Source organism: Caretta caretta, chromosome 2 (assembly GCF_965140235.1).
Source record: "Caretta caretta isolate rCarCar2 chromosome 2, rCarCar1.hap1, whole genome shotgun sequence".
Classification (NCBI taxonomy): Eukaryota; Metazoa; Chordata; order Testudines; family Cheloniidae; genus Caretta; species Caretta caretta.
In genome coordinates, this window is record NC_134207.1 from 52,246,152 (window position 1) to 52,268,252 (window position 22,101).

A 22,101-nucleotide genomic window follows, 5' to 3' on the forward strand; every position below is an offset into this window, starting at 1 on the left:
TAAGGCCTCCTTTCAGCAAAGCACTTCAGCACTTGCTTAAGTTTTATCATGTCTATTGGCCCCTAAATGTACAAGCTGACTATTTGGGTTAGAGGGTGTAGATTCTCACCAGAAAGCAACCAACTAAAAATATGCTCAGCTGTTTAAACACAATGGATAAAGTTTTCCTCTCAGTTTGTACCAGTTCAACTCTACTGATTTTGCAACAGGCACTATCTTAAAGTGGTTAGAAAGATTCTGCACCATAACAATTTTATTACCTTTATCATCAATGAAATATTAATCGCTGAACCAAAATGCAGTTTGCTGTTAACTATACCTTAAGTGTTCCAATGAGATGATATCCCCATCATCTGTGATTTAATACTGATTTTAGGCTCCCCTGCATAACTAATGAGCTTTTATAAATCTTCACCTGAAAAAGAAACCCCACTATAAATTAAAATTCCACTATATTGACAACAGCTCCACTTCATATATCTGAAAATTTTATTTAACAGCCACAACCGTTCAGAATAGTTACATCATGGCTTTGAAATATGATTGCCCACAGCTATGCAGTCCACTGAAATACTACAAAACAGGGAATAGAAAAAAAAAACTGGAGAGTAGAGGAGCTTTGTTTGCTAAACTGAGCTGGTTTGTAGCAAGCTCCAACCCAGTATGGAGACAATGTCCTCATGCTTTCTCGTAGATTCTCTTACACTTGCAACCATTCATGTCGCATTCCTGGAAAACAAACAAAGAAATTAATTCAGTAGTGCATGAAAACTGCTGGCCTAGCCAGGGGTCCAGGCCCCTCTGGGGGGCCACAAGCAAGTTTCAGGGGGTCCACCAAAATAAACCAGAGAGCAGGTCTAGCATTAGTTCACTGGGGCCCAGGGCGGAAAGCAGAATCCCAAGTCCTGCTGCCCAGGGCTGAAGCCAAAGCCTGGGCAACTTAGCTTCACAGGCATAGGCCTGTGGCGTAGGGCCCTGGGCTATTGTCCTGCTTGCAACTCCCTAAGGCCTTTTAATCTACTGAAAACCAGTTGTGGCACAGGTGAGCCATGGAATTTTTATAGTAGGTTGGAGGGGGCCTCAGAAAGAAGACTGTTGAGAACCCCTGATATAGGCTAAATTACTGAACACAGAGATGCAGATGGCAGTTTAAAATAGATGAGTCTCTTTTAAAAGTTAGATTCTTGCTATAGTCTAAGTAGTCAATGATCAGAAGTAGGAATGCACTCACCACCACCAGTTTCCCATCCTCTATCTTCCGTGTTATTGTGGTCTCCTTGCCATCCCACTGCTGGAGCTGAGTCAATGTGTTACCATTTAAGTTGACAGTAGTCTGCAAAGAAAAGCAGGACTTAAATATTGTCCTCAGTTTCTTGAGGTGGAGGTGATACTCCCACACTACTCCAAGGCTCTACTGAAGTCAGTAGGAGTTTTGCCACTGACTTCAGTAGGGCCAGGATTTCACTCAAAATTTCTCATGGCTCCTGTTCTTCTTCCATTACTTTGCTCTTGTTCGATCACTGCTTTGGCACATTTATACATGAAACATGACTTCAACAGCATGCACAATTTAAGTGAACAAGACCTGCTGAGTGTGCCAAGTTAGTCTCCTCAGACATGTGCTTTGGCTTTTTGGATCGTCTACATTTGAATGTAGCACTTGGCACATGTGTTGCCAGTGCACGGTGAGGGATGGGAGGGTCTTGGCAAGTGGTCAGCATTCACACAAAGAGATAATTGGAATGAGAGAATCCTATGAAGAGGGAATAATCTCTCTTCACCCTCCACCTCCTCCCAGTCAAGTTGGAAGCTACTTGAACTCTTGTAAAGACAGGGAATATGGAGTCTGAGTCACATTTAATTTACTCCCTATATAGGTTATTCCACTTGTTATGCAAATTGTGAGATTGGATCACCAGATTAGTTATAGGGCCATATCCTGCTCCAATTAAAAATCAAAAGGCTTTTTTGACATTGAAGTTAATGAAAGTGAAGTTCGGCCTTTGGTATTTTTAACATGGGTCTGGAGGGCTACCAGTTTTATCATCCCAAGGTGTGTCACTGCAAATGATTAACCAAACATATCAGGCTTTATTTGGTTTCAGTATTTTACCATTTGTAGACTGGTTAGTCCATAAAAATTGATGGATTTCAATGGGGCTTGATGACGACAGAGGTACCCACCCACCAACAGAGCAGGGTACTACTCAACATGAGAGAGAGTGGGGGGAAACTGGGTCCCTAAATAGAATTTATATCTGTAACCCAGCCACTCCAGTGGACTGGGTGTATTCAATGGAAAAAACTTCTTGTACTAACCTGAACTTTCCTGCCGTCTAATGTCTTTTCCTCACATTTCTCACCCAGCTTGAAGCTGAGCTGTGACGATTTAAGGGTGCTTTCTGTTTTTATGGTGATTGTATCTCCATTCTTGATGATGTATACATCTGGTTTGGCTATGCCCCCCATTTTCCTCAGGGCTGAATTCACACCTACAGAGCAAGAGCAACAGTGTATTAGAGGGGACAGTTAAACACTAAGCCCACATAGAGGATCCCTTTTAATTATCCAGGGCAAGGAAGGAGAAGTTCATTTTGCAGACTCATTCATCCTGAATACTCCCGAGATCTAAATTGAATCTTTCTCCCCCTATAGGACCTGCAGGTCTCCTGAAAAGCAGTATCTCTGTTCATACAAATGAATGTGGAAGGTGGAAAAAGGGAAATAAGCTGTAAAGTAGTGTTACAAGAAGATTGTGTTCAAATTTAAGTGAACTGTTTAAAAAGTTCTCCAGCTGACTTTTCAAACTATAAAATTAATCCACTTTCATATTTACATTTAAATGTATATTATATAGATTTATTTCTTCTAACTTACTTATGGAACACCCAGCTGTCACTCTAGACATGTGTGTAGAATAATAAAATGCACATTTTCAGACCAGTGTCAAAAGTATTAAATCCCCCCAAACTAGAAGACTCCCCTCTGCAGAAAAAAGCTTAAGGGAAAAATATGAGCTTTGGAGCATGACTTGAAATTCAACAAAGTAGGACTTTAGGACACTATTAAAGGAAGCACTTGAGGTCGCTTCATCAAAGCACCTCGCCTCCAGCCCCCTCTTGATTAATCCAGTGAGTGCTTTACCCAACTCAACAGGTTTCAGGCTTTGGGGTTACTCAGGACTTTCACCATGCAGGGCTTGATACAGCAGCTATTAATCAGCCATTTACATTGCAGCCAACAATAAACTGGAAGCCAATGCAGAGCTCCAGGGTGAAATTCTTTCTGCAATAAGTGTCACTAAGTCAGTCAGAAGCTGCAGTCTGTAGTAGCTGTAGTTTGAATAGTCTTCAAGTACCCTCACATACAGCACAGTGCAGCATTCCAAAATGAAGCTGATAAGGGCATACATTACTGTGGTGAGATCTGCATCCAGAACAGAAGGGCCTGGATCCACAAAGGCATTACAATGCTCAGTATTACAACAACTAGAAGAAGAAAAAAATTACAGGAACATGCTACAATCCACAAAGCCTGAGTTAGGCACCTAGGCTCCCAATACAATGGATAGGGAGAGACAGGTGCCTTCAAATGCAATCCACAAAAGCCAGCATGCTTGGCAGGCAGCTACCTAAGCTAGCCATTGGGAGATGCCCAAGAGAGGGTTGTGTACTAAGCCCCTCCTGGCTCATCAAGATAGGTGCCTAAGTCCAGGCTGTAGGGAAGTAGCTATCTTTGCTTAGCAATAGTGATCCATGAACGGGAAGCCGATGCCTAGAGTCAGGTGGCTCCAGTACCTAAACTGTTTCTTGCAGGAATGGGTTAGGTGCCTGCCTTGCTGTGCACAAAAGAGCTGGAGGAGGAGCCCACTTAATAGCTTTAGCTCAGTAGTTAGAGTACTTGCCTGGGAAGTGGGATATACAGGTTAAATTCCCCACTCTGCCAGAAGCAGGGGAAGAAAGGACTGGAACAGGGGCTGCCCACTCTCCTGTTGAAGCTGCTCCACTGTGGCAAAATAATGAAAGAGTGATTGGAGCAAGGGAACTGGGCTATCCCACATGGGTACTCTAACCACTGGAATACAAAATTATTCTGTCTCTGGCCCAATGACTATATAAGTATTTATACCCAGTGAAACCTCATTGGGGGGGTGGAGGGGAGGAAGCAGCACAGAGAGACACAGACACTCTGCAGCATAGGCACCAACTTCTACTGGCACCAGTGGGTGCTTCACCCCCCCTCTGCCCTTGACCCTACCCCAACTCCACCCCCTCCCTGCCCCTATTCCAACTCCTTCCCCAAATCCCCACCCCCACTCCTCCCCCCTGGAGCTTGCTACAGCTGTTTGGCGGCAGCAAGCGCTGGGAGCTAGGCGGAGGAGCGGTGATGCAGTGTGCTGAGAGGAGGAGGCGGCGGTGGTGATGTGGGGCAGGGAGCTTGGCTGCCAGTGGGTGCAAAGCACCCACTAATTTTTCCCTGTGGGTGCTCCAGCTCCGAAGCTGCCATGGAGTCGGCGCCTATGCTCTGTAGTCTAGTGGTTAGGGCTCCCATCAGGAAGGCAATCTTGAGACCCAATTATGACACAGGTGGAAGTGGAAATACCATTGAAGAACCAACTCTTTGTAATGTTAAGATTGTAGGTGGGGTCTGAAAATGTGAAACTGTGGCTTGTTGACAGACATGTAACTGCTCTGAAGGTAATATTTAGAGCTGATCATCTGGACAGGAACAGTAGAAGGAGCTCTGTTAAGTGCTAACAATTCCTTGCAGACTATATTTAGAGCCATTCACTCTTTCAAAACTATATTCCTAGCAAAATCTGCATTCAATCTTGAAAGTTATTCAGATTTAAAATCTAAATTCACATGGAGTCTAAATATGCCCTACGCTAACTTAAATATGCTTTTAAAAAAAAAAAGTGTTGATAAACATGTTAAGGGTGGTGATAAAAAAAATAAGTCAGAATTCAGGCGGATACCTCTTTTCACACTTGTTTTCTGGGGGCGAATGGATGGGGTGGTGGGGAAGAGAGACGGACATGAGCTAAGGACCTACTGTGTTCACTTTAACTTTAAAATTTTCCAAGTGTGTGGTTGACTTGTACCACAAACAAGAGTTATATTTTGTACTTCACAGAGACTGTCTTTGCAAGGTCTGATTTTAAGATCTTGATTTAGATTTTTTTTTTTTTGGAAACAAACATTGCCTGTCCCCACTCTTGTTTAATGTCATAAGCCGCATAGCAGGAAGTTGTATTGCTTTGCTATGAATGTTTACAATATCATAAGCTGCACTATCTTGTTATGAGGCAATTAACAATTAAACAGTTTATCATTTTTTAAAAAGTTTTTTGAATTCTTTATGATTTAGGGTAGGATTTTCAAAAGTGCCTATAGGAGTTTTTTGAAAAAGCTCACCTTAACTCTTAATTTTGCTGTCTCTGGCTTGCAGTACAATCTGTCACAGTACAGCAAGTGGCTTGGCAAGGAACAATCACACCACATTGTGCTGCAGTAAGGCCATTAAACTGTTGTAGCCAAATGTACATTTTCCCCCCAGGCTATCTGCATAGCCAGTCCCCCGTTCCAATTACTCTTTCGTTATTTATCCACAGGGGAAGAGCTTCAATGAGGGCACCTCATATCGGAATATCCCATAACTCATCTTGAAAACATGACCCCAAAAGATTCAAAACCCATTAGGGAAATTAGAAGGACCCCAACAGTTTTTTAATTCAATCTCAGAATTGGGAGGAGGGGGGCTCCCTTGAGATTTTTGAACAGTTGAGATCGGCAATTAACTTAAACTGGGAGGAAATTTTCAAGGAAGAAAATACTTGGGCTAGAAAGTGAACTAACTGGTGGTGCTACCACTGGAACGGTTAAGGAATACAGATACATTTTACATCTAGCAATAGAAAGTCTCTTCGATGGCATTTTGTATCCCAGTAGCAGCTGCATTGATATAACCCCTTCTGATAATCTACTATCAGACAAATTCAGGTGAGAGCATTACAGTGCAAATTTAATAGAAATTAGGAAGAAGCTGATATTTCCTACTCCATTCTCTTCTCATGCTATCATTTACCCACCTGCACTTAACACTAAAGACTGTCATTTAGCTGAAAGCCTGCCTGCACATACACAGGTTTCCAATCTATTATTGGAATGTTAACATAAGGAACTGTGATTCTAGTCAGTTTCAATACAGTGTGCTCTGATTTTGCAGATTTAATGCACAACACAAAAACTCCTCTCAAACCAGATAATATGCAAGCTACTTTGTTTATAACAATAAGAAATTCAAGGTGTATATACCACTGAGTCCCAATCGGCTCTCACTTCCACTGATGTAAGTCTGGAGAAATTCCAGTGAGTTATTTCAGTGGAACTGAGAGCAAATTATGGTCCAGGGGCTTAGACATTCAGCAAACCACGAGGTTACAAGTGCCTCACAGCAGATGCTTTGTTTAGGCAATGAATGCCTAGATGTATTGGTGCTCCCCATCTCAGGTACAGTATAATAAAGACTAACATGTACACATGTTCATTTTCTTCGTTGGATAGATTTTGTTTTCTGTTCTTCTCCTCTTTCCCTAACCCCAGGGCAGGACCAAAACCAGTCCACGAGGTCCCCTCCCCAGGAGGGTGTGCTCTGCCCAGCATCAGCTTAGCCAGCAGGGGCGAGAGGCTCTTGCTATTCAAGCCATTGCTCCAGGTCGCAGGGCTGCTTTTATGTTGTCGCCCTGGGAATTGTCTCCTTTCACTTTAGTTAGCAATCTAGTCCTAGGCGGCTCCTAGCATCAGGCACGGAGACGCCCCCGCAGACCCTGGACAGAGCATCTGAAGACGCCAGGCACAGAGCTTTAGAGCCCAGACGAACTAGCAGAGTGGAGCGAGCGCCGGGGGCCCAAAGAAGGGGCACCTTAAACCTTAGGTCCTTACCCTCCCCCCACCCACCCATCTCCAGGATCATACAGACAATACTAATAAATTACACATAGGTACACAAGAGAGCGCGTTTTCTTCTTCCAGCGGGCAGCAACCATGGGATTTAGGGAGACAGTCATCGAAATCAGAGGCCACCAAACCTCATTTCCTTCCCCCAAACTTAACAGCCAGGGAGGTCCTGAATGAAAAGTCCTCGCTGCCCAGAGTGGCTGGCGGGCGGAGAGAAGGGACGGGACATTCCTTTATTTTCTATCCAGGAGCAGAAGTAGCGAGCCCCAGCACCTAGCCCGCCGGCCACCTCCACCTTCCCCTCCCTCAGGCGGGGAGCGAGGATATTAATCCCGCACGGTCTCTCTGCCCCGCCAAGGCTTCCTTACCTAATTCCTTCATGTAGTCATCAAAGCCTTCGGTGAGGACGAGGGTCCACTTGCCTACAAAATCCTCGATGCTCATGGTGCCGGCTCGCCAGGAGGTGTCCCGCAGGCGGTGGAGGCTGGAGGACGCTGTAGGCTGCGGAGGGGGGACGGAGGGGCCTTTATCCAGACGCCGCGGAACATGCGCTGCCGGGGAGAACCAATGGGGACCGGCAACGTCAGGGATTCCGACTCCCGGCCCTCGCCCGCTTTGCTCATCAGCCCCCGGGACAGCAGAGTGGGGTGAGGTTCACGCCGCCGCCTGCCAGGAGAGCGCCTGCCCCGTCAGCGCCTGCAAGCAGAGACTTGCTGCCGGCCGGCGGGCGCGGGGAGACGAGCTGGCATTGCTGCCGCCTTGCCAAAGGACAGTGCTCCGGCTACTGGAGCCTGAAGGAAGAGTGCACCTGCTCCGAGGTTTCCAGCGCAGCTCCCCCGGCCCCCGAGCATCTGCAGCCCGAAAAGGGTCACACCGGGGAAAAGGTACCGCTACAGCCATCTGCATCCTGCCAGTTTGGGTTACCAAGCCCCCAAAGTGTCCCACGATCACTATAGTGAACAAGTGCCGCGCACACACACACAAAAACGCACACAGGCGTCCAGGCCCTGGGGCCTACTGCAGCACCAGTGCCGCAAAAACCCCTGATCCAGCACCTGCGTCCTGCTGGATCCAGACAGATCTTGGCCCTAAGACTCCAGATCGTAGTGACTAACTAAACACGTCTAGGTGCACCTGGACCGTCCTGCATTCTGGCAAACGAATGCCACAAAAATGCAGAATCTAGCGCATGGATCCTACTAGAGCCACCCAATTTTGGCTCACGTTCCAAGGCCTGAAAAAAGAACAAGTGTAGCTGCTCTTACTGCACCAGAAAATCCAGCACAAACTGATGCAAAACCTGGATCTTGCACCTGGATCCATGGAGCTTTGCAATTTCTGGTTCTGACCACCAAACTGTATGATTTGTTATTAATCATTTTTTATGGTAGTGCCTGAAGATCAGCCAAGAATGGGTTGTGCTAGGCGCTGTACAGATACAGAATAGTAGACAGTCCCTGCCCAAAAGAGCTTACAATCTACATCTAAATAGAAAACAAGGATAGCCATTCCTACTACACTGGAAAAATTGAACTCCTCATTCATCCCAGCCTAATAACACTGGAAAAATGCACTTCTGATACCTGGGCCTTGCCAATTTTTAATGACAATGCTCCCAAATTCTACTAAATAGACAAAACATAGCAGCTATTAGCTACCCACCACAAAAACATGTATCTGGCACCTCGACACTACTGAATCAAGCTAGTTTTTTGTTCCCAAAATTCTACCAGCTAAGTAGAGGAGTGCAACTGTTCCAGTTCCACTAAAAACTACAGATCCCAAATGCATCCCTACTCAAAAGCACCCCAAAGATATATGCAAGTTCTGGAGTGGCTGGATCATACCACCTTTTTGGCCCCATGCTATCAAAACAGACAACACATGGTGTCACTCCTACTTGACCGGAAAAATCCATGCTCCAGCAAATCTCAAGATGCACCAGGGTCGGAGTGTTTGGGTGCAGTAGAAGCAGCTACGCTTGTTTTCTATTAATGTCATGGAATTTAAAGTTGAGGATCAAAAATTGAATGAATATAGCAAGATCCCTGTGCTGGTTCTGGGTTTTTGCACCAGGATACCTCGGGGTTCTGAAGTGTTCTGGTGCAGTTGGAGCAACTGGTCTTGTTCTCTCTTTAGGCATTAGAATTTGCTGCAAAGCTAATCCATGAAGCTAGCTGGAAAATTTTGAAATTCCAAATTATTCATTGAAAAAAGGGACATATTTTTCACCAAAAAATCATCCCATTTTTTTGACCAGTTCTTGTAATCAACCAGGGTTTTTTTTGTTTTGTTTTTTTTAAAAAAGAACCTGTACATATCCAGTTGTTCAATCCCATTTGGGGGGAGGGATAGCTTGGTGGTTTGAGCATTGGCCTGCTAAACCCAGGGTTGTGAGTTCAATCCTTGAGGGGGCCATTTAGGGATTTGGGGCAAAAATTGGGGATTGGTCCTGCTTTGAGCAGGGGGTTGGACTAGATGACCTCCTGAAGTCCCTTGCAGTCCTGATATTCTATGATAAACCAAACAAGCAGTACAATATTCCCTTCCTGGTGGCACTGGGTTGTCAGTTACTGCTCTATATGTCCTTAATCTTCAGTAACTCTATTTTTAAGAATATGTGAATAATGTCTACTCACAAGAAAGCAAGTCACATTATTTTCTTGTCATTAAATAGCTAACTTTAAACATAAACACTTCAGTTTCCTTCCTCTTTGATTTTTCTTGCTTGCGCAAGTGGATCTGAGTGGGTTTTAAATTAGCCTGATGTTTGCTATCTATTTCATGTCACAACAGCTACTGTGCTGTCAGTCTGGTAGTCTTGATTTCAAAAAGGATAAATTAAAAACCATCTGATTACAGATCAAACAGACCATCTGTTAGTCACAATCTTTAATGTATTGGGAAGCACTGAGTCTTCTTTCTTGTGACTGAGCACAAGATGGCAGGATACGCCTCCCTAGAAGCAGAAATCCTGCCTTTACTATACCATTGCAAAATATTAATTCCTGATCCAGGACTTCTGAAGTCCTGTCTGCAAAGGGTTTACGTGCTTATAGACTTCTGCTTCACCCCCTTGGCAATACAACAGGGGAATGGAAAATACTCTATTTCCATCTAGTGGTGAGACAATACTCCTTTACCTGAAATGTAGGTATACAGCTAGAGATCTAGTTACCCGTGTATCTATAGTGATGACAATTCTTGTAATTTTAGCATAAGTCTTATGATATTTGGTGTTTTTCTTAAAGTCCCAGCTCCAGCAGTCATGGGAATATGGGAGAATCTTAGCTTTCATTTTTAAAAAGTGTCTAGCCCCACTAGTTTGCAAAGAAAGCTTGAAAATCTAACCCAACTGTACCCTAAGGCACTAAGGACAAATACAAATTATCCCAATTTTTAAAGTAAATCAAATACATTTTAAGATAGTCCTGTGATTTTTCAGGGGAAATGCTGTCTAATGATTTTTAAATATTTGGGATAGGCATTGTTAAATTGTATCTATATCTCCAATAGTCAAACTTAAAAAAAATTTCCTTGACATGGGAAATGCTGCTGGAACTGGTGATAGCTCAGACAAGAGAAGATACTTTGTAATGTGACCAATGTAGATGTATCTTTCTGCACACACGTGCATTGCGCTGCAACATATTATTTATGTTTGATTACTTTACATAATGTTGATATTGGCCAAACATATCAAATATGGGTGAATGACTTTAGGCACCTAAATAAAAGTGGCTGCATTTTCAGAAATGCAGAGCTCTCATTGGCTCCCACTCAAATTTCTCTTCAGATTTCTCTCTATAAATCCTTATTCAAGTCTGAGTTCGGGTTGGCATCAAGTTCGGACTACCTTAGAAAGAACCCCTCTCTACTGGCCAGCTTCCTCTCCACTTCAGCCACAACCAAGGGGAAGGAAAATCTCTACGTTTACAGTGGAGCACAATGAGGCCAATCCATGTGCCAAGTGTTACAGTTCTAGTCTGGGTAGGATGAGCACTTTGAGAGTGTAATGGACCTGAAATTCTGGATGTGCCACTTGTCGATCAATATTGTCCAAGAGGAATAGAATAGAATCAAATTCAGAGCAAAGAAACTACATAGCCAAAATTAGAGACAACATTTTGACAGCTTGGGCACAGCCACAGAGGGATAGTACAGAAGCATGTTGACCCCAAATAGGCAGGTTCTGCTTGACTTGCGTACGGGTGGGGAGTAATTTTGTTGTTTATCACAGCAAGGGCAGAAGGTGGGGAAAGGATGCAAAGAGCTCTTCCCTCTACACAAGACACCTGTGTATGATTCAGAGAGATCATGGACTTTGACTGCAATAAGAGCTGGGAATCGGGGCCAGCTAGCATTACTGGCAGATGAGGTTTCTTCTAATGTGACCATAGTCTCACTTCCTGCATGCCAACCAAGGGAGGAATTAACGTCTTTCAAAATTACAAAATGCTGCTTGGGCAGGGCACCGCCTCTCCATCCGCAACATATTGCTGGCTTGTTATGCGAGGCATAATTCTGTCCCAGATGTTGCCTCATTAAAATGCCCATCTACTTAATGTGGGAGGAACCTGTATAAAGTGGCAATCTGATAGTGTTATGCGTGGGCTTTATTGGGCAAGAGAGAAGGACTTTCTTTCCCCTGATGTCTAGAGAAATGGCCAAACTCTTTCTATACCAGACTCCTTATAGATGTGCAGTGGGTCAGCACGTATTGAAGCCTTGAAAAATTGTCCAAAAATATTAACAGCACAAACAAAATCTACTCACCTGCCCTTTAGCAGTAAAAAAGCTAATAGCATTCTACTAGGCCATCGAAAAAAGTTACTCACTTCTCCTGCTCCGTGAGTAAGAAGAATTTTGCAAGGCTGACTGTTTCTATTTCATATTGTGTCTGGGTGGTACTCTCTTGCCAGCTATGTAGTCACTGAGCTAACAAGATGAAACATGCTGATGTTACACAGCTGATGTGGGGTAAGCCTTACTCAGTTCGAAAGTTATTACGATACTACATTGGGAACTGTGAAGCTATGTGTGACCCTTGACATTTGCATGTCAATACTCTCACTATCCTTTAGTTTACAGATATTTCAGTAGTGTCTGAGCTCTGGGAAGAAGCTGAAAGATTTGGGTGTGATTCTGACTGCAGTGGGTTTTATGTGTAAGTAGGGCCCTACCAAATTCATGGCTATGAAAAATGCATCACGGACCATGAAATCTGGTCTCCACTGTGAAATCTCCTTGTGTACTTTTACCCTATACTCTACAGATTTCATGGGGGAGACCAGCATTTTTCTCACATTAGGGGTCCCAACACAAAAAGGGGTCACAAGGTTACTGAAGGGGGATCACGGTATTGCCACCCTTACTTCTGCACTGCCTTCAGAGCAGGCGCCCAGCTCTGAAGGCAGCTCCCCACCAGCAGCAGCACAGAAGTAAGCAATGCTGCAACCTCTCCCACAACCGTCTTTTGGGTCAGGACCCCTACAGTTAAAACGCCCTTAAATTTCAGATTTAAATGTCTGAAATCATGAAATGTATTAGATTTAAAATCCTATGACCATGAAATTGACCAAAATGGAACGTGAATTGATAGGGTCCTATCTATAGGCAATCTGCTAATATTTAAGTCAAAACAAAGTTGCTCTAACCCCATGCCCAGCAAAGTCTCCCTGGTATCTGCAAACCACACTACATGCTTTCTATCTCATCAACAATATCTGGGAATCAAAGCTTGGTGTCCCATTCTGCCCTTGGATGTGTGCACTATATCTAGGCAGAGTTTTGCCCTTTGGTGGCAGGTTTCCCAAAGATTCATGTGGCAGAAGAATATACAAAATGATCCCCGGGACCTATATTTGCTGTATATACAGTTATAACATGTATTTGTATGCAACCTAAACAAATGACTTCTTAAGTGTTAACTTGGGGCTCATTTGAGTGATCAAAAATCACACCTCAAGGTTTGCATCTTTGGTCCACTGCTAGAGAAAATTTGGCTTTTTTTGTCCTGTTTTGGCTTTTTTGTCCTGTCAAGAATCTAGTCAGAAATTTCAAACTTTAAATTGTAAGGTGTAAAGTTAGGGATTGTAATCAATGCAATTTAAATTCCACCTTAGCACTAGTCATCAAAAGGTATGCATTCTCCTCCCCCAGCTGCCTCTTTCTTATGATAGGGGCCAGATTCTGCCCGCATACAATGGCTCTGAATGCAATATGGCTGCACAAATGTAGGTGGGAGTATCGCTTGGCAAAACTGCCAAAATCAATGGTTGAGATTTTCAAAGCCAAATAGGGGATTTAACCTTGCAACATCCATTGAAACTAATGAAAGTTGTGTGAATAAATCCCCTAAGCAGTCAGTTTGGCAATCTCAACAGACACCTTTTCAAAAAAATGTAATGCATTTTAATATGATCATTTGATTAAACTTTTTTTCAGTAAGAAAGGCCTCTCTCCTGCAGTAGCTACACTCAGGCAAATTCCTGTACCCATGCAGAGTCCCTGTGATGTCTCTGAGACTCTGCATGGCCACCAGTGCAGATCTGATTGACTGATAGCAGCCCTTAGCCCACAGGTGTAGTAGAAAACTGTAATTAGCCAACAGATTAATTTAAAAAGCACTCTATGTCACATTTTATGATATGGTCAAGGCTTGGTCAAAAGGCAGGTCCATTAATTATTCCAAGATCTTTCGTAAAAAATAAAAGTTATACCTTCAAAATTATTCCCTATTTATTTGGGAGGGGGATGTTATACAGTACTGGTAAATGGTGAGACCTTGCTGAGATAATCTCTAGTCAGTTTCCTTGTTAGAAACAGAATCAGACTCTAAAGTATTCGAAAGATGAAAAACTCAGTGGGCCTGATGCTGGGTGATCTCACCCAATATTAATGTCAATGGGAATTCACAGTCCGCAGCATCTCAAAGGCAGAGCTCAGCATCTTGCAGGACCGAACCCTAAGTGTTAAGTATTATTATCCCCTATTAGAAGTGCCACATTTTTCATTTTTTACTGAGCCCACAATTGTCAGTTTTTTCAGCACTCTAAAAAAGTCAGACTGTCATTTCCCACAGACATTGATGTGCTCCTAATTTAATGCATACCCCATTGTTAAGATAACATGTCCTACTTCCTAGGTGACCATATACTTTAGCCCCATCTTATGGTCATCTTCATATTAACTCAACCTTGAAACAAATAATGGATTGATTTATTTGCGTGTAAAATAAGGGGTTTTAAATAAAGGATCAGTGCACAGGTTCATCAAACGTAGGGTGACCAGATGTCCTGTTTTTAAAGGGACAGTCCTGTATTTAAGCCCTCCTGCAGGTGTCCCAACTTTTTCTTAAAAATGGACAAATTGTCCCTTATTTTTTGCTTCCCCCCCCCCAATCAGTGCCAGTGGGTCCTGCTGCTGGCTGGATCCCTGCTCACCAGCTGCCAGCCTGCCAGCATTGAGTGGGGAGGTCCAGTGGCTGATGATGGGGGTGGGTGTGCAAGGCTGGTGGCGTGGTGAAGCTGCAGCATGCGGGGCCGTCATTCCCCCTGCTGGTCCATCAGCACAGCCCCCGCTGCATGCCGGCTCTCGGGCACCAGGGCCTTGCCCCTGTCCTGTTTCCAGCGGGCGCTGGCTGCACACTGTGGCAGCTGACAGGTACAGGCAGGCACCAGGCGACGGCCGGTTGTGTGTTGCCTCTGCTGCCCTCCCATCGGCCCTTTACATGCTCCCCCTGTTACTGTCCTCTCCCTGCTTTGCCCCACTGCTCCTCCATATCCCCTCCAGCGAGATACGTCCCACTCCCAAAATTGTGCGGAGAACCAGCCCCTGGTGTGGGCACTCAGCTCACCAGCAGCCTGGCCGGCAGGCTCCTTCCTTCCCCCACTGCCTCTGGCTGGGCTGGCACCTCGGGAAAGCCCAAGACCCTCCAGTCCGGGGCACTTAGCAGGAGGAGCCACACAGCTGCACCGCGCTGGCACAGGGAAACCTCTCCACCCCTCAGCTAAGCTCTGGAGGTGGGGAGGGGTGGAGGGATTTCCAGACTCTTCCCGCCCCAAACCTGCTGGCTTCACAGCAGCCCCCCGGGCAGCTGCTTAGCACCAGGATGGATTTGACTTAAACCAGATTGATTTAAATCATGTTTGAAATCATTAGTCAGGAAGACTCGATTTAATCATGGATTTCTACATAAAAGTGCATTCTTGTTGGTTGTTATAACCTTAATACATATTCTTCACAGCTCAGAGATAGATGTAGGTTTCATTTTTAGAAGGTACACACTATACATTTTTAAGTGATATATTTTGAAAACTTTTCAGATTAGTATTACAGCTATATCAGAAAATGAATGATTGTTTGGTTATTTCATTTACCAAAGGTAATTGAAGCAGATATTTCTGAAGTCATTGGGAGGTGAACTATCTCCAATTCAACAGGTTAATCATTAATATTTGGAGGATTTTCTTGACATGCTGTATTAGGAGGGAACATCACCATACAGACATTTAAATTGTTTTATTTAACTAAAACAACAACGTAATGTATTCTGGATTTTTTTCTTCAACAGAAAACATATAATATTTTAACAAAACAAGCATATGAATTTTTGAATTTAGTTAAACATTGAACTTTTTTAAAATCAGGTTTGTTTTTGTTAAAATTGTTTTTAACTAAAATAGTTAAATGAAATATTTTTTTAGAAAAACAAAAGTTAAATCGACTGTGTCAGCCAGGTCAACATGAGAAACTTAAAATATTGGCTTCTGCAGCTAACTCAGTCATCTTCACCTTTATTTTCCTGTTTGTTCATAATCTGGAAAAGAAAAACAAGCTTTCCTGCTTTTTCAGGTCCCAAACGATTTCTCAGTTAGGAATGAATTAGTTCAAAGAAAGAAAATATTCTTTCTACACTGGCAGAAGAAGCTACTGCTGTTAAAAGTGAAATTATTATCTTTTAAACTGTCTCCTCTCCTCTCCTGCTAATGGGCCATTCATTTATACTAATCAAAAGGCCCTTTTAACTGTCAGATCAGATATGGAAAATGTGTAACCAGTCTAATTACTCCTTTTACATTTTTACACTTATAACAACCATCAAAAAGAAATGTTCATTATAAATATCAAAATCTTAGCATCTAGTACAGATACTTTTACTAAATGAAAAGGAGGTTTATAAGCATCCATAGTTTGTCACAAACTTGAATAACTTATTTTATATTCTAAGGGATTGTCTACATATGGATGTGAGCTGTTTTGCCTGGGGCAGCCCTCAATGACAATGCAAAGGTCAGGGCAGGCTGCAAAAAGGAGAACAGATACTCCCAAAACTGGTGGTTAACACTAAGCCCTGGTCTACACTACGGGGTTAGGTTGAATTTAACTGCGTTAGGTCGATTTAAAAATGACTGCGTCCACACAACCAACCCCGTTCTGTTGACCTAAAGGGCTCTTAAAATCGACTTCTGTACTCCTCCCCTATGAGGGGAGTAGCGCTAAAATCAACCTTGCTGGGTCGAATTTGGGGTAGTGCGGATGCAAATCGATGGTATTGGCCTCCGGGAGCTATCTCAGAGTGCTCCATTGTGACTGCTCTTGACAGCACTTTGAACTCTGATGCACTAGCCAGGTACACAGGAAAAGCCCCGGGAACTTTTGAATTTAATTTCCTGTTTGGTCAGTGTGGCGAACTCAGCAGCCTAGGTGACCAGGCATTCCCCCCAGAATCACAAACGAGCTCCAGCATGGACTGAAAGGGAGACACTGGATCTGATAGCTGTATGGGGAGAAGCATCTGTGCAGGCCAAACTCCAATCAAAAAGAAGAAATGGTAATATATATGCCAAAATCTCACAGGGCATGTTGGAGAGAGGCTACAAAAGGGACACACAGCAGTGCCACGTGAAAGTTAAGGAGATCAGGCAAGCCTACCAAAAGACAAAGGAGGCAAATGGTCACTCCAGGTCAGAGCTCCATACATGCCGCTTCTATGATCAGCTGCATGGCATTCTGGGGTGGGGACCCTACCACTATCCCACCACTGTCCATGGACACCTGCAAGGGGGGAGTCTCACGCAACAGGGAGGAGGATTTTGTGGATGAGGAAGAGGAGGAGGAGAATGCACAGCAGGCAAGCGTTGAATCTGTTCTCCCCAGCAGCCAGGACCTTTTCGTCACCTTGGAGCCAATACCCCCCCAAGGTGGGATCCCTGACCCTGAAGCCAGAGAAGGCACCTCTAGTGAGTGCACATTTGTAACTGTGGTACAGGGTTTAAAAGCAATAGTGTTTAATGTTTGATTTGCCCTGAAGAGTTGGAATGCATTCATGGCCAGTACAGCTACTGGAAAAGTCTGTTCACATGTCTGGGGATGGAGCGGGAATCCTCCAGGGACATCTTCATGAAGCTCTCCTGGAGGTACTCTGAAAGCCTTTGCAGAAGGCTTCTGGGGAGGGCTGCCTTATTTTGTCCTCCACAGTAGGACACTTTACCACGCCAAGCCAGTAGCAAGTATTCCTGGATCATTGCAGCACAAAGCATGGCAGTGAATGGTCCTGGGTTTTGGTCGCATTCAAGCAACATTTGGTCTATATCTTTCTGTGTTAGCCTCAGTAAAGTGATATCATTCATCGTCACTTGGTTGAAATAGGGGAATTTTTGCAAGGGAACAGTAAGAACCCCATTCATGCTGGGCTGTTTGCACTTGGCTAAAAGGGATCATCCCAGAGAATAGCCACAGGGCACGGGGAGGGGAGAAGGGATCATCCCAGAGAATAGCCATGCGGATGGCTGGGGGGAGGTGTGTGCTGCACATCCACCCAAAAACCGCAGCCCCTTCTTTTAAATGTGAAACCCAACCCATTGCTTGCTCTGGGAAAGGAGGGCTTTGCAGTTTGAAAACATTCCCACATGTTATGAAGGCATAAGGAGCCAACCACGCATACCAAAAGGCTTACCATGGCTGCCTGGAAACTGAATTCTGTTGCCCAGCTGTGTGTGATGTGTCACCATACCGGCAGGCACTCAAGATAAAAGGCAAAATGCGACCTTGTACCTAAAGCACATGTGCTGTCTGCTGTGAATTGCTTGATTCACTGTGAAAGAGTCTCCCTTTTGTTCTCAGAAATGTATCATCTTAAATTTTACTCCCCCTTTTTATCTCCCCAGGTGCAAATGTTTCTATGCTCCCCCTATCCATCTCCGTCCCTGAGGTTATCACAGATTAGAAGGCGAAAAAAATGCACTCACGATGACATGTTTTCTGAGCTCATGCAGTCCTCCTGCACTGATAGGGCACAGTTTAATGCATGGAGGCATTCAGTGGCAGAGGCCAGGAAAGAATTAAGTGAGCGCGAAGAGCGGAGGCAGGACGTGATGCTGAGGCGAATGGGGGAGCAAACGGACATGAGGAAGCGTCTGTTGGGGGAGCAAACGGACATGATGAAGCATCTGGTGGAGCTGCAGGAAAGCCAACAAGAGCACAGACACCCGCTGCATCCACTGTATAACTGCATGCCCTTCTCCCCAAGTTCCATATCCTCACCCAGACGCCCAAGAACACGGGGGGGGGGTGGAGGCTCTGGGCACCCAGCCACTCCACTCCAGAGGATGGCCCAAGCAACAGAAGGCTGTCATTCAAACAGTTTGATTGTTAGTGTGACTACAATAAACAATGTGGCCTTGTCCTTCCCTCCTCCCCCACCCCACCCGGGCTACCTTGTCCGTTATCTCATTTTTTTTAATTAATAAAGAAACAATGCATGTTTTCAAAACAATAGTTACTTTATATCGAAGAGGGGAGCGTGGTTGGCATACAGGGAATTAAAATCAACAAAGGGGGTGGGTTTGCATCAAGGAAAAAAACACACAACTGTCACACTGTAGCCTGGCCAGTCATGAAACTGGTTTTCAAAGCCTCTCTGATGCGCAGCACACCTAGCTGTGGTCTTCTAATTGCCCTGGTGTCTGGCTGCTCAAAATCAGACGCCAGGCAATTCGCCTCAACTTCCCACCCTGCCATAAACGTCTCCCTCTTACTCTCACAGATATTATGGATCACACAGCAAGCAGCAATAACAATGAGAGTGTTGGTTGCGCTGAGGTCTGACCCAGTCAGCAAACAGTGCCAGCGAGCTTTTAAATGTCCAAAGGCACATTCTACCACCATTCTGTATTTGCTCAGCCTATAGTTGAACTGCTCCTTACTACTGTCCAGGCTGCCTGTGTATGGCTTCATGAGCCATGGGAGCAAGGGGTAGGCTGGGTCCCCAAGGATAACTATTGGCATTTCAACATCCCCAACAGTAATTTTCTGGTCTGAGAAGTAAGTCCCTTCTTGCAGCTGCTCAAACAGCCCGGAGTTCCTAAATATGTGAGCGTCATGCACCTTTCCCAGCCATCCCACGTTGATGTCGGTGAAATGTCCCTTGTGATCCACCAGTGCTTGCAGCACCATTGAGAAGTACCCCTTGCGGTTTATGTACCAGTTGGCAAGGTGGTCCGGTGCCAGGATGGGGATATGCGTTCCATCTATTGCCCCACCAAAGTTAGGGAACCCCATTGCAGCAAAGTCATCCAGTCACTTTCCCAGAGTCACTACCCTTGATAACAGAATGTCAATGATTGCACTGGCTACTTGGATCACAGCAACCCCCACAGTTGGCTTGCCCACTCCAAATTGATTCCTGACTGACCGGTAGCAGTCAGGCGTTGCAAGCTTCCACAGGGCTATCACCACTCACTTATCAACTGTCAGGGCAGCCCTCATCTTGGTATTCCTGTGCTTCAGGGTGGGGGAAAGCAACTCACAGAGTTCCAGGAAAGCGGTCTTACGCATGCAAAAGTTTTGCAGCCACTGTGAATCATCCCATACCTGCAACACTATGCGGTCCCACCAGTCTGTGCTTGTTTGCCTGGCCCAGAATCGGCATTCTACTGTATCAATCAGCCCCACTGCCGCCATGATGTCCCAATTGCCACAGCCCGTGCTTTCAGGAACGTCTGTGTCCATGTCCTCATCAAAATCCTCCTTGATGCTAGCCACAGTAGTGAGGATGCACTCAACCGATTTAATGCGCTTAGTGGGACATACGCAATCGACTGTATAAAATTGATTTCTAAAAATCGACTTCTATAAAATCGACCTAATTTCTTAGTGTAGACATACCCTTTGTTAAACTCACCTACCCGTCACAAACTGTGCTTTGGATCCCTCACACTGGCTCTCAAGAAGCTGAAAAAAGAAATCACACAGCCTCCTTTATTGCATTCCAGTTCTCTGGCTCCCAATCAGCATAAAGTGAGAAGTTATTTAAAAACTCTGCTCACTATTCAAAATGTTCTTCTGACCCCAAAGGGTCAGCCACATTACCTGGTCAATATTAATTTGGATCTTACCCAAAATACCACGCTGCCAGTCAATCCTTTAGTATCGAAAACGAAAGGTTTATTATAAAGAAAAAAGAAAGAAGAAGAGAGATGTTAAATGGTAAAGCACTCAGGTACACACAGAGACTTCAAAGTCCATATATCAGGTTCTTCGCAGTATTGATGAGTTTGCTGGCTTGAAAGTCCCTCTGGAACAAATTCAAAGTTTGGATGGGTGATTCAGTCATTTGTTCAGAGCTTCATTTGTAAAAAAGTTACTCCAGAGGTAAGAAGCAGGAATGATGACAAAATGGAGATGATGCAGCTGCCTTTTATATCCTTTGCTATGCATATTGTCCCAAACACAAGCTGCACAGCACATGGCATGGAAAAGCTTTACAGTTCTGTCCATAGGCATGGCCCTACATATCTTACTGACACATCAGATGTATTCCCTGGTTCCTTTCAATGGGTTCATTGTACAGATGATGACCCTTGATGGGCCATCAAACAGGCTAGGCAGTGCTGATACCAATCTGTCTGGGGGTATCACCCAGAAATACAGCACAAGTTCGGAAATACAGATATACCATACATTTCTATAACTCACAATACAAAGGTGATACAAACATATAAACAAGATGATCATACTTGGCAGAGCATAACATTTTCACAGATACTTTACATGGCATATCTAGCATGATTCATTGCAATTTTATAATACTGCTATTAATAATGATAATAGAAAGTGTCTCACAATTCCATACAGAGTCGTAATGGAGTTATTCAGGAACAACTATTCCAGAATAGCTATTCTTGAGTAACTCCATGTGTGGACACCCTTATTGTGGAATCTGCTTTGGAAGTGGAGGTAAACCAGAAAAAGTTACTCTTACTCTGGAATAAATGTCTTTCCTCTGAGGACATATCTACACTACAAAGTTAAGTTGACACAAGGTACTTACGTCGACCTAACTATGGAGGTGTATACACTGCTATGCCCCTCCTGCCGCTTTAACTCACCTGTTATGCTGACCGAATAAAACCACCTTGATGAGAGGCATAGAGCTTAGGGCAATGTAATTAGAGCAACACAGTGTCAGTGTAGACACTCCATTGCTTACATCGCTCCCTGGCCCTAAGTGGACTTCAGGAGGTATCCCACAATGCCCACCGTTACCACTCTGGTCACCGTTTTGAACTCTACTGCCCTGCAACCAGGTACCCAGGTGAACGCCCCTCCCTGTTAAAGCCCCAGGAAGTTTTGAACTTGCTCTTCCTGTTTGCTCACATAGCAACCGCCCAGCTGAGCATGCTGGCTCCGTGCAGCAAATGCGCTCCTGCCTGGAGTACATGGGAGGTGGTGGATCTCATGGGTCTGTGGGGAGAGGACACTGTACAGTCACAGCTCTGCTCTTGCTGCAGGAACTTGGTTGGGGAATGGAGGAGAAGGGCTATGATTGGGACATGCAGCAGTGCCATGTAAAAATCAAAGAGCTGCGGCAGGCATACCAGAAGGCAAGGGAGGCAAATAGTCACTCTGGTGCAGAGCCACAGACATGCCACTTCTACAAGGAGGGGGCTGAGGTCAGGGTAATGGTGAAGGGTGGGAGGCTGGTTGGGGGAGCACTCACGGTGGAGGTCAAGGTGCTTAGCCTTAGGCTGTAGGAAAAGAGGGCATGGTTTTAAGGAAGAATGAAAAGAAACAGAATTAACACTTTCCCTGTACAAGTAAAAGCAGATACCACTGGCATTCACTTTTTCATATAGAG

The 22,101-nt window shown here is 44.6% G+C and overlaps 1 protein-coding gene and 1 long non-coding RNA gene across 2 annotated transcripts; one reads left to right on the forward strand and one right to left on the reverse strand.

Annotated features, from left to right (window-relative positions):
- Window positions 1-466: 466 nt before the first annotated feature.
- LOC125632600 (fatty acid-binding protein 5) lies at window positions 467-7,485 on the reverse strand. Its single transcript, XM_048841071.2, has 4 exons — window positions 7,328-7,485; window positions 2,320-2,492; window positions 1,232-1,333; window positions 467-729 (listed from the first exon to the last, which is right to left on the reverse strand). The coding sequence occupies exons 1-4, from the start codon at window positions 7,401-7,403 to the stop codon at window positions 679-681; spliced, it is 402 nt and encodes a 133-aa protein (XP_048697028.1). The 5' UTR covers window positions 7,404-7,485; the 3' UTR covers window positions 467-678.
- Window positions 7,486-7,535: 50 nt separating this feature from the next.
- Window positions 7,536-18,738, forward strand: LOC142070988 (uncharacterized). Its single transcript, XR_012666941.1, has 2 exons — window positions 7,536-7,843; window positions 18,131-18,738. It is a non-coding gene; the product is annotated as an uncharacterized LOC142070988 (long non-coding RNA).
- The last annotated feature ends 3,363 nt before the right edge of the window (window positions 18,739-22,101 follow it).